General features: G+C 53.8%; 4 protein-coding genes across 4 annotated transcripts; 2 read left to right on the forward strand and 2 right to left on the reverse strand.

Moving 5' to 3' along the window:
- Positions 1-230: 230 nt before the first annotated feature.
- Positions 231-4,271, reverse strand: AB675_5040 (Mediator of RNA polymerase II transcription subunit 13; the record flags this gene model as incomplete). The annotated part of the gene is made up of 1 exon (XM_018145221.1): positions 231-4,271. One exon carries the CDS (start codon positions 4,269-4,271, stop codon positions 231-233), a length of 4,041 nt encoding a protein of 1,346 aa, XP_017999442.1.
- A 608-nt stretch (positions 4,272-4,879) lies between these two features.
- AB675_5041 (Ribosome biogenesis protein ENP2) lies at positions 4,880-7,132 on the forward strand (the record flags this gene model as incomplete). Its single annotated transcript, XM_018145222.1, has 1 exon — positions 4,880-7,132. One exon carries the CDS (start codon positions 4,880-4,882, stop codon positions 7,130-7,132), a length of 2,253 nt encoding a protein of 750 aa, XP_017999482.1.
- Positions 7,133-8,987: 1,855 nt separating this feature from the next.
- AB675_5042 (t-SNARE affecting a late Golgi compartment protein 2) lies at positions 8,988-10,107 on the reverse strand (the record flags this gene model as incomplete). The annotated part of the gene is made up of 2 exons (XM_018145223.1): positions 8,988-10,029; positions 10,082-10,107. 2 exons carry the CDS (start codon positions 10,105-10,107, stop codon positions 8,988-8,990), a joined length of 1,068 nt encoding a protein of 355 aa, XP_017999350.1.
- A 503-nt stretch (positions 10,108-10,610) lies between these two features.
- On the forward strand, positions 10,611-11,279 carry AB675_5043 (Calmodulin; the record flags this gene model as incomplete). The annotated part of the gene is made up of 4 exons (XM_018145224.1): positions 10,611-10,694; positions 10,745-10,760; positions 10,856-10,981; positions 11,032-11,279. 4 exons carry the CDS (start codon positions 10,611-10,613, stop codon positions 11,277-11,279), a joined length of 474 nt encoding a protein of 157 aa, XP_017999403.1.
- Between the last annotated feature and the right edge of the window lie 850 nt (positions 11,280-12,129).

A 12,129-nucleotide genomic window follows, 5' to 3' on the forward strand; every position in this document is an offset into this window, starting at 1 on the left:
AGGAAGTATTTCCGCAAGCTATAACCTTCTCTAAAGCGATGTGGCATGTCACAGTGCGTACCGATAGATCAAAAAGTTGGCAGATGGGATACATAGAATGATGCCAAGACGTAGGTACGCCAGCTTTTGAAGCGGCAAATGGGGACCCCAACTCCAGATCAATTTGGACTTTATTGGACAATTATATAGCGGTCAAAGCACCGTCCTTCCTTCGACAGTGGAAGATCTGCTTAGATGAGCCTTCCCAACGCAGTCGCCCCACTGACCGCAGTATGCACATGCCACGGCACACAACTACTCTCCCGATCAATCACCCCTCTCGCTGCCGCCAGGGCCACCAGTCCTCTGTACTCGCTCAGATACTCCTCCAGCTCCCGTTCTCTTTGACCCGCCACCGTCGCGGACGGGTCAGGTGTAGGCCACACGAGATGCACGCCCATCATTGTGAGGCCCTCGTCGTCCCTGTTCCGCCCACCGGTCTTCTTGACCAGATATCCGCTTGCGACGGCAGGGCGCATCTCGAGGAGGTCTTTGGCCTGGTTGATGCCAAAGGGTAGGACGATTGCCCAGGCGGTTTCGAATGGGTCGGTGATGGATAGATCGGCGTCGACGTTGGGGTCGAAGCTGTGGTCCGGTGGGGTGGGGGCGTTGATTATGTTGGAGCCGCCCGGCGTTGGAGTCGCAGCGACTATTTGCTCGGGAGAGGTCACGCCACCTTGGGGAGTTGAGGCTGGCGTGCCGTATGCTTGCTGGATAGTTGTCTTGAGTGGTTCGGGCTGGGGAAACAAGCGAAGAGTTGGTGTCATCTCGATGGAGAGTAGAACGAGATTGGCTTTGGCCTTTCCCGGTGTCGTCGTCTGGGCGTTGAGAGCCGTCATCCATGCGTTGACTTCTGGGGCTTCGTAGGTGCCCGCTTTCGCGACTACGAGCTCCCACTTTCCTCGTTGTTTGGCCATCAGCTCTGTGGACACGGTCCATATATCTTTGATAATCTCACTGGGCGTGCGCGTGGGTCCAATAGCCATGCTCTTCAGCTCGTACGCCATCCACATGGCCAGTGCGCCTTTGCTGTCTGTCCAAGCCGCGAGGAGCCACCGCCTGTCCTCGCTGTACGAGTAGGCGAGGTGGAGGACGCTGTCTTGCGAGAGTGGCCAAACGGCGCCAGCGTCAAGACCAAATCGAATAGTCTCTCGTCCGTCAGCTAGGGTCAGAGGGAAATCACTCCTTCCGGGCGGTGCATCTTGTTGGTCCGATGGCACTTGACCAAAGACACTGAGCGCAAGGCTGCTGTAGTCTCCTTGACAAGGCACGACTAATTCATCTGGTGAGCTGATAAATCCCGGCGGCACAACCTGAATAGTCACATCTAGGCGATCGGTTCTCTTCGCCCATTGCTGTGCCACGTGCTTACGGATCGCAAACGACGCGATAGAAGCGTAGATGTATGCCGTTTCCGATCTTGACTGCGCCACTATGTAAATGACGAGACTTCCACTAGGCTGAGACTCGCTGGACAGTGCCTGAGCAACCTTTCTTATGGGACCCAAAAACATCCCATGATCACCACTGTCGCCGCTGATCAGACCGTCGGTTGTGATGCCATCAATCGTGCCCCGCGTATGCTGACCGAGGCCACAGGTTGTGTAAGCATCAGCTACACGATCAAGAAACTGCGAACAATTGTCTCGCATGCCAGCTATGCTCGGATAAATGCATAACGCTGAGACATCCTTCGCTTTCGACACAGGTTGCAAACCAAGGACATCCCAGAAAGGCAGCACCGAAAGTCGAGCGCTGAGTGGCTTTTCGAGACGTTTCATGGCGATATCTGGGTCGCCGAGCCTTGTTAGCCTACCTACGGGCTGCTGTTGTTTGCCGTTCACAGCAGCGGGAACGATGCTTTGAAGCTGATTGAGGAACGAGTAGGTCGACTTATCGTCTGTGATGCCAACACTAAGGACTGCGTCGTTGCGAGTCCCGCATTCTATCTGAGCAGATGAAGTGCCGTACTGGTCCCGTAACAGCGGCGTCTGTGTCAACTGGCGGACTAGTTCGGAAGCAAAATCGTTGCGGAAGTTCGGCTTGTCGAAGTTTGCAGGTAATCCCTGAGGTCGGCCGATGATGACCGCGTCTTCGAGAGATGCTCTGGTGTGCGACAAGCTGACGAGATCAAACACAATTCGTGCATCGTTTTCGATCAGTTGCAAATCGGGTTCTTGCTCGGCAGCTTTGGCATCTTGCATCTCGATATCATCCATTGGCCGGTCCGTGGCAGTGTCTTTGTCTGGGTTGCTCTCGGCATAAGATATGTCATCGTCATCAGTATCACTGTCACTTGACGTGGTCGCAGATGGAGTCCTTCTGAGCCATTGATCAAGCTTCTCCGGTCGGCGAGGACTGCTCGGACGAGATATACGATCGAAGAAGAATGAACCCGACGCCGCGTAACGTTGGTCACGGTCAAGCGTCAGCTTTGGTTCATCAACGGCATCGAACACACTGGATCGACGGCGACTTGCTGTTGCGTCAGCAGGTGGTGCATGGTTGAGCCCTTGCTTTGACTTATGCAAGGCAACATCGCTCGTAGGCTCTTCAGCATCCACACGGGTCTCTGCCGGAGGCGATGTGGTGTCCACAGCTCTGTTGCCCTCATTTACTGCTGGACTGGCTAGAGTCTCACCATTTGATGCGGCTGGCTTGTTGGGAAGGTCCGTATCCATGACATCGGGCTCATTCTCGGTGGCTTCTGGAGGCTTGTCATCCTTCTCCGGGCCACCTGGCTTGTCGAAGAAGTCCCAATTTGGCTCATCGGCGCCAGTCACCTGCTCGAACGCATCGTCCGGCATCTCGTCGAACAGATCGTCATCGTACATGCCAGAGTCATTGTTGTCTGCCGCGTGTATGTCTGCAGTGAGTGGCGTTTCAGCCTGGATGGCGGAGTGAGGCTCTGTAGCCAGCCGAGATGCATTCAGCGGGGTGGCTGCAAGACCATCCCCAGCAGACATAGCAGGCGTTGCATGAGTCATCACCGCGTCGGGTGGAGTTGGGTACACGGTCTGTCCGGTTGGAAACGTAGGCGGACCAAATGGCTGAAACACCTCTGGATTATCGAAAGCGCCGTCTTCTCCTAGCAATGGACCATCGTCACTGTCCGACACCGCCGCGGATGACGCCTCATTGAGGCCAAAGTCACCGTTAGCCAGATTCTCGTACCAGTCGATGATGAATTGAACAGGATCGTGACTACCGTTTGCTTCGGGTATCTGTTGTGGCTGACCATATGCTACATTGAGTGAAAAACACAATTTCGCTGGCCAAAAGAAGGTCTTGAGGCCCATTGACTGTCTCGGTTCTGGCTTCGCGGCATTTGGTGACCCAGAAGGTTCGGGGAAGACCTGTTCGTAGACGGGAACGACCAACTCCATCCAGACATCGTCTGCTGATACGACAACGCTGGATTCGGTCTCGGCCCATGTCGCAAAGACTTGTTGCCAATGGAGCAAGTTTGCACGTTGGACCGCGCTCAATTTGTTCGCTTCTGTCATCCTGCCAAAGTAGCCGTTGCGGAAGACGGCCAGCTGACCGCTGGGCGCCAGAGCGACAGGAGTAATCTTTGCAGTGATCAAAGCACCATCAGACAGTCGCTGAACTTCGTTCTCTGTGCTCACGAATGGAATCATTGTTCGCTGAGCCGAGACGGTAATAATGATGTGACCGGACATTACGACTTGCATATCTGTGCGCAACAGCGCCCATGATTGGAGCACCTGAGGAAAGAAGCTGGAGTGATCCACCGGATGGGCGATAACGTGGTAGCGTTGGCCCATTGGTAGGATGCGGCGGTTGTCGACAGCGTCTAATTTGACACTGGCAAGCACAGAAGCCACGAACAGGCGATACAGCTTGGAGTGCTCCGGTTTGAACAGATCGGGAGCTCTGGCGGCAGCTTTGTACGCAATGGTACAGGAGTTGGACCTCAGGATCTGGCCAAACTTGCTCAATATAGCTCGTTGGTCCTTCATGACATCGACCTTCTTGTAGAAGGTATACAGCTGGAGGTCAGCCGTGTCGGTTGAGGCCAGGATTGAAGCCTCGCGGAACTGCTTCTGGGTTGAGCGTAGCCTTGCCAGTTTCGATTCTGATGATGTAGCCTGAGCGCCATTTTGGGGTGGTAGTGAGACTGTGCATACAATGTACGCGATTTCGCCAAAGTCTTGAAGCACAATGGCGTTGGTAGAGCAATTGCTCAATGGATCAGAAGTAGACGTCATCGCTGTGATGCTATCCGTTAGGCAGCAAGCTGATCAGAAACCGTGAACGACGACGACGGTAGTATGCTTCAATTTGCATTGCCGGCTTGCGATATGTCATCCGCCGAGCGTTGTATGGTGACAGCACCAACGCGTATTCTGGCAAGCAGAGACTGGTTGCTGATGCTGAATTTTGCGGATGCTGTACAGACCGTGGTCGGTAACAGATTCCTCTAGAGCAGTGTTTGGTGGAAGAAGAAGCTGACGGTGTGAACTAATGGAAGGAATTTCAGTGCATTTGAAGGATATTGATGGGCAAAAGTCTGGTCAACCACAGCCGTGGGTCTGGAGTTGTTTCTGGGGAGTCTCGAACTCTCTGATCAGCAAGGCAGCACGCGGCGAACTTTGTGGCTGGTCCCGCCCTCAATTCAAAAAAAGCCACTAATCCGGTCTAAATCTAGCGCGTATCGGCCGAGAATTGGAGAAACTTTTCGAGATGCGGGCGCAAAAGTTCGTGGACGATTGAGTGACAACTTCCACCATGTAAGTAACATAGACTCGCGGTCCAGGAGACGACTGACCCAGGGAGCAGAACCTTGCATCATGCTTAAGCCATCTTAGGGACCGCTATGAAACTCACCAACAGCAGTGTGCCAGTATACACTGTCAGTGGCAGCAACATATCACAGGGCCCTGACTGGCAAGCGCCTAAGAAGAGGAAGAACAAAGATCCAGAGTATGCCAATCGGGTCGAGCTCCTGCAGGATTTCGAATTCGAGGAGGCCTCACAATGCGTTCGCATCAGCGAAGATGGCGACTGGGTCATGAGCACCGGTACCTACAAGCCGCAGATCCACACACATTACCTACCAAACCTGTCGCTGTCCTGGGCGCGCCACACGGACACTCTGAACAAGAAATTTGTGTTCTTATCCACAGACTACTCCAAGACGGTACATCTGCAAGAGGACAGATCAGTCGAACTTCACACGCCAGGCGGCAGGCACCATGCCCTCCGGATACCTCGATATGGACGAGACCTGGCTTACAATAAAGCGGAGACTGAGATTCTCATACCATCAGTGGGTGTCAACGCCAACGGCCTCGGCGAAGTATTCCGGGTCAGCCTGGAGTACGGTAGATTCATGGAGCCCTACGAGGTGGACGTGGGCGGGAACGAAACAGTCCAAGGTCTACAAGGCGGAGTCTCGACTGGAGCGGTCAATTCAGTGTCAATAGCTGAAGGCAGTCATGGCCTCATGGCCTTTGGGACCACTCTCGGCACAATCGAATACTGGGATGCACGTTCACGAGCACGAGTAGCGACCTTAGCTCTTCCAGTCGAGTTCGAATCCCGGCCAGAAGTCACTGCCCTCGACTTCCATCACTCCGGCATCAGCGTCGCGGCCGGTACCTCCTCCGGACTCACATATCTGTACGACCTTCGTTCTGCCCTACCAACACTACGAAAAGAGCATGGCTATGGCTACCCTATCCAACACGTCGAGTACCTCAACTTCTCTAGCTCCACGAAGGCCGCTACCACGGAACAAAAGATCATGGTTGCCGATAGACGCATCATCAAGCTCTGGGATGAGCGGTCTGGTGTCCCATGGACCTCAGTCGAACCGGCTGTTGACATCAATTCCGTCGCCTGGTGTCGTGACAGTGGCATGTTCCTCACTGCCAACGAAGGCCGTGCTCAGCATGCCTTCTTCATCCCACAGCTTGGACCTGCTCCCAGATGGTGCTCGTTCCTCGACAATGTCGTCGAAGAGATGGCCGACGATCCCAATGATCCTTTGGCCTACAACCGGAAGGCAGGCGAAGTGTACGAGAACCATAAGTTCCTCACAGAGTCCCAGTTGCGGACACTCAACATCGACCACCTCATTGGCAAGACAAATTTGCTTAGACCATATATGCACGGCTACTTCGTGGACCAGAAGCTTTATGATGAGGCCCGCCTAATCACGAATCCAACGTCATGGGAAGAGGAGCGTGCGAAGCGCGTGCAGCAGAAGATCGATAAGGAACGCGAAAGTCGCATCCGTGGTAAGAAGAAGATCGAGGCTAAAGTCAACCGGAAGATGGTGGAGAAGATCCTCGACCGCGAAGAAAAGAACGAGCGGCGGAGAGCTCAACGTGTGCTTGCTCAGGGCGGTGATGCCAATCCACCTCAAACCGAACCATCCGCGACTACCGTCGACGAGGCCGAAACGGAACCAAAGAAGCCGAAATTGCTCGGAGACAGCCGCTTTGCGTCTCTCTTCCAAGACGCGGAATTCGAAATCGACGAGAATTCTCGGGAGTTCCAGAACATCAACCCGTCCACCAAAGTCGATGCACAAGCTCCGCGATCGAATCTCGACCTCGAGCGTGGTCTTACTGCTGTCGAGGAGGAAATGCTCGACGAGGTGCCGAACTCCAGCGCTTCAGACGGAGAAGACTCAGACGATGATCCATTCAGGAAGTCAAAAGACAAGATTTCGACAGCAGACTATAAGAGAAGAGACCGCAGTAAGAAGGACAGACAGAAGGACTCGCAGCGAAGACGGAAGCTTGAGATGCGTGTGTCCAACTCGAGCAATTCCGTCAAAGGTGGTCTGCAGCAGCGTCAGCAGCGACTGGCAGATCAGAGTTTTGGTGCCCGTGTTCTCGACATGCCTGTTCGGGAGTCTAGAAATGATGGTGCTGGCGGCAACAATGGGAAGAGAGGCGTGATTGGTGATAAGATGGTCACGTTCGAGCCCACGAGAAAACCGCCGAAGTCGCGCTTTGGTCAGCGGGGCAGCGATGACAACAACGACAATGGCAGGAAGGGCTTCAAGGGAGGCAATGATAGGAGGAGCGCCAGTGGGAACACCTTTCGACGGATGTAGTGCTTGCAAGGAAACATCAGACCTCTGGCGTTTACACCGAGAGGACCTGGGCAGACGGTATTGATTTTGGCATCAGCGACGGCGCAATATGGGAAGGAACTTCCATGGTTCATCATTCTGGGACGGATAGGAACGACACAGCATTCATTCCTTCCTACCTTCTACACAATCGTTCTTGCATTGCTCGGACTTGCTTTTCGGTCTCGACAGGGGCGCCTCTTCTTCACTTTGGCTTGACCGACTTCTTTTCAGTCACTGACAAGTTCCTCCTCGCACATCATACAACCAGTCTGGCAGTATCCATTGCGCTCAACATCAAGGCATTTGACTCTCCTTGAGCTGCTTCTGCTCGCAGACTCTACCACTGACGACAAGAACGCCTCATCTGCCATGGACAACGCTACGAAGGCCATCTTTACCGTGAACGCGATAGCGGGCTTTGTCACAAATCTGGTCTATGCCTTTGTGTTCAAGCAGCCTTTCTTCTGCCTGGGATTTGTCTACGGCTGTGTGGTGTGTATGATATGTATCTGCAGTACGATGCCCTACCCTGCTGCACCTCATGCTCGTCTGCTGACCTCCATTCCTTCGCAGCATACAAGTTCCGTCAGACCTACTCTTAAGCATCCGTCGGACAGTAGAGCGAATTTGCAAGCCCTGTCCACATGTGTCTCTATTAGTCGACTGATCCGGATCGCAGCGGACACTAGTATCAGTAACTAGTAATTGCAACCATCATCCTCTGCCAACCGCTTCGGCACATCGCTTCATCCGAGTGCCCGATCGAAGCCGATATTCCCTACACGACGCAATCGTGTCATCATAAGGCCCGCTCGACGGATCACGATACCATGCAATATGCAGCCCTACCCGCAAGTCGCCTTACCTCTTGCCTTGACGCGGCAGCTTACTGTGCCACTAGCTACTTGAACGATCTCGCACTTCCAGCTCTACTACGGCGGGAAGCGTAACAAGCAAACGTCAGCAACATTGCCAACACACTTTAAGACCTTGGCTAGTGCCTCTCTAGTGCACTGCGCAGTATTTACTGGTGCCTGGACCAGACCATGCTGAGTCTAGCTGGAACAAGTCGCGGGACAGATAAAAGAGCAAATTGATGGTTTCGGAAGGGAGGCTGCCGTCTTGGGCAGACTTGAGGTGTTTCGACTGCTCTGCTGCTTATAGGCCCCTCCTCTTCAACTAGCCGTCCGGTGCTTTGAAGTGGTGGTCAATGCCTCTAGCGCGAGTACTATGCCTGATACCAAACCACACTGAGTCTAGCCACAATCTGGGGCGCAACAGATGGAAGTTGATGGCTTCTCAATGGATTGGGAAGGACGAATACCTTCTTCGGTCGTTGCTGACTAGCATAGGCCTCTGGAAGGCCTTTGCCTCAGATATTGCAGCCACTGGCACTCCCGAAACATTGTCGCCAGCACATACACCCTGACAGGGCCCCTCTCTAGACATATTGCCACCATTGCCGTTAGTTTGACTGCCGTTGGACTTGTTCCTGATTTTCGACTCTTCAGCAGTTGAGGAGAGATGCGCGTCCTATGTCGCGGCTGGGACAAGTCTTCCGAGTTGAGTCGCTCGTTCTCAACATCCCGACCGTGCCAGAGATTGCGAACTGCAGCAAGCCGACGGTCATGACTATGATTCTTTCGTCACTGCTACCCGACGAGATTTGTCCCCGGAGCTGGTCGCTCGCAGCTACCTCTCTCAAGGTATTGAGCACGGTACATTCGTGAACCGTGCTAGCAGCTCAGGTCGAATGACCCGAACGAGCATCCGCGTGCGACAATATGACTTTCACTTTCTGGTTCGTGTTCGAATAAATACTCGACTCGGCCACTCAAGGTGGCGCTGCCGCAGGAGGCTCAATCGCTGCCGGCGGGCTCGACTGTTGTTTCTTCGGCTTGATCAACAAGACAATGAACATACCAATGACCAGCAGCAAAAGGAGCAGCAGGATCTTCCGCTTCGTGTTCCGCCTCTGATAATTCGTGGCAATCACCAATTCCTTCTCGGCACCCTTGACGTCCGTCGCCATACGCTCAACATTATAGTCGATCCGATCGAGCATCGTACCCTGATCAATGACCATAGCCTGCAGATCCCGGAAAATGTCGGCCAGCTCAATGATGCCTTTTGCGATATCGTTGATCTCCTGTTCCCGCTGCGCAATAACCACATCGTTATTGCCATGTCGCATCTTCATGGCCGAGGTCTGCTGCAGAGTCGACTGACTCAAACTCTTATCCGCATCTGACTCCATTAACGCAGGGTCTGTGTAGGGATTCTGCGCGGGCACCGGCGTCCCTGCCCTCCCAATGCCTGCAGGTGACTCGAACCCGCCCAATTGCCTTAACTTATTCAAATAATTACTCTGCTTCTTCCGAAACACCGCACTAACCTCCTGCACCCTCGCCGCCAGCGCAATTCGTATATTCGCTGCCATAGTCTCGTCCCCTTTGTTCAGCCCGCCCGCCTCTTTCGCCTCCTTGACCATCGCCTCTATCCGCTTGATCGCCTTGTGGCAATTATGGAACCCGCGCGTGATCTGTTGGGTCAACTGCTCGATCTCGCGCTCTTCAGCCTGCTTGATGTGCTCGTCGTCGAATCCCGGAAGGACGTGTTTGGCGTGCAGCTTGTCGAGTTGGGAGGACGCGAGGGTGATGGAGTTGAGAGTGGAGGAGACTTCGTCTTGGATGTCGATCCAGCGTGGGGGGAGGAGATCCATTTCGATGATGGTATCATTGTTGTCGTCGTAGGCTCCGGTGGAGAGCAGGCCGCGAGTGTCGTCGCCGGAGGGGTGCGCGAAGCCATTTGATGCGCCGCCGTCGAAGCGTCGTTTGGTTGGGTGGTGGGCGTAGGATTGGCGGTAGGAGATGTAGCTTTGAGCAGTGTGTGAGTAGGAGCATAGGCATGAGTGGCGCACGGGCTTACAGATTGGTGCGGTCTCGCCAACTCATGATTGATCTGTTCTATGTTACCGACCTGGAGGCAGGACTATGAATTGTGGCCGGACGGATTCAGTCCCGGATCGCATGCTTGAGGACTGCTGCTGGGTAGAACGCGCGCCCGATGAGGTCTCCTTCTCCCACATTGGTTTATGTGTGAGTAATCTGCAAGCGAGCATGAGCATGAGTCGATGTGCATGTGTTGCTGTTCCGTCTGCGATGCCTGTCCTCGGCCGACCTTCCCTATTGAGACATAACATCATCGCCTGACCGGTTCGCGGCGCTCCTTTGCACAGGCACTCCTTCTACTAAGACTGACTTGACTCGCCTACCAACCATCTAACTGATAGACACCGTCGCGACTACCTCGATCCTAGCTAGCAGTAGTCTCCCAATCACTCTGAGACAGCGAGCACACTAGATACACGGAGGCCCTTCCCAAACATCCCCCTCACACCAGCCCACCATGGTACGTCAACAGAGCCTTGTGTGGGACATCGATAGGAAGGAAAACAATGCTGATGCGCGACACACACACGCAGGCCGACTCCCTCACCGAAGAGCAGGTCTCAGAGTTCCGTGAAGCCTTCTCTCTCTTCGTGAGTAACGCCATACTATCACTCGATGAACTGATCTGACGCGACAGTAGGACAAAGATGGCGATGGTTAGTCACTTTCCCTCTCCGGCTGCTCTCGAAAGCGCTCGCTACGAACATCATGCCTACATACAACGACCACGACTAACAGCTACGCCCATTAGGACAAATCACAACCAAAGAGCTGGGCACCGTAATGCGCTCCCTCGGCCAGAACCCCTCCGAGTCCGAACTGCAAGACATGATCAACGAGGTCGACGCTGACAACAACGGCACCATTGACTTTCCTGGTCCGTCTCTTCGCCCGGCTCCCAACCTCCGAATACTAACACTACCCTAGAATTCCTCACAATGATGGCCCGCAAAATGAAAGACACCGACAGCGAAGAAGAAATCCGCGAGGCCTTCAAAGTCTTTGACCGCGACAACAACGGCTTCATCTCCGCCGCCGAGCTGCGCCACGTCATGACATCCATCGGGGAGAAGCTCACAGACGACGAAGTGGATGAGATGATTCGCGAAGCAGACCAGGACGGCGATGGGCGAATCGATTACAACGAGTTTGTGCAGTTGATGATGCAGAAGTAGAGCGACGCAAAGCGAGAGACATTCAGTCTGCTGCAAGCACAAGGCAGGGCTATCGTTGAAGGGGAGAGCAGGCTGGCTTTCTGGTCTGAGGTGCTGCATCGTGAAGCAAGCGAACAGTTGCGACAGATCAGCTCAGAAAAGGACGAGGCATTGAAGACACTTGAGCACACAATCCCACCAAATGTCACAGCCAACGAGCCACGCAGGTCCACTCGTCAGAAGCGTCCAAGTATACGATTGAGCTCGAGACTCAACTAAGATCATGGTTCCTCAATGGCCTGTGGAATATCGCCTTAGCCTATATACAATACGACCGAATGCGCCTTGAAACAACATTTCGCGGCAGGCATACGAGGTAGCAATAGAAAGCACGTTGGACACACAAAGCTCATCGTGTTTCCGATTGTAGGAGGTGAAGCATCGTGCAGGCTGACTGACTGACCTCCGGCACAGCATGAAGCACAATGATTTCGTGCCAATATCAATGATTCTTCACACATGTTTTTTCATGACTATCAACGAACCTCGCCCCACCGTTCAGCAGTAGATGCTGATAAGGCATGGCAACGCGGCGCTACACGAATGTCGTGGTGAGGAGTAGAGGGAAGAAGACGAAAAAGGCGAGGGCAGGTCACGTACTTATACCTCTTGAACCAAGTGGATGTCCGCGGCAGACCGAAAGGAACACTTCACTGGCTCAGTAGGCGCCATTCACTGTGCTTTGCTCGATTTACAGTCATTCGCTGCTACTTGCAGGTCTCCAATTGCAGGAGCACGTTGACCATTAGGTTGGACGGATCGTATTGGTATCTCTGAAGGACCGCAGACTTCCTGCCATCGATGAAACGCC

This window comes from Cyphellophora attinorum (assembly GCF_001299255.1).
Source record: "Cyphellophora attinorum strain CBS 131958 chromosome Unknown Contig15, whole genome shotgun sequence".
In the NCBI taxonomy this organism is placed as follows: domain Eukaryota; kingdom Fungi; phylum Ascomycota; class Eurotiomycetes; order Chaetothyriales; family Cyphellophoraceae; genus Cyphellophora; species Cyphellophora attinorum.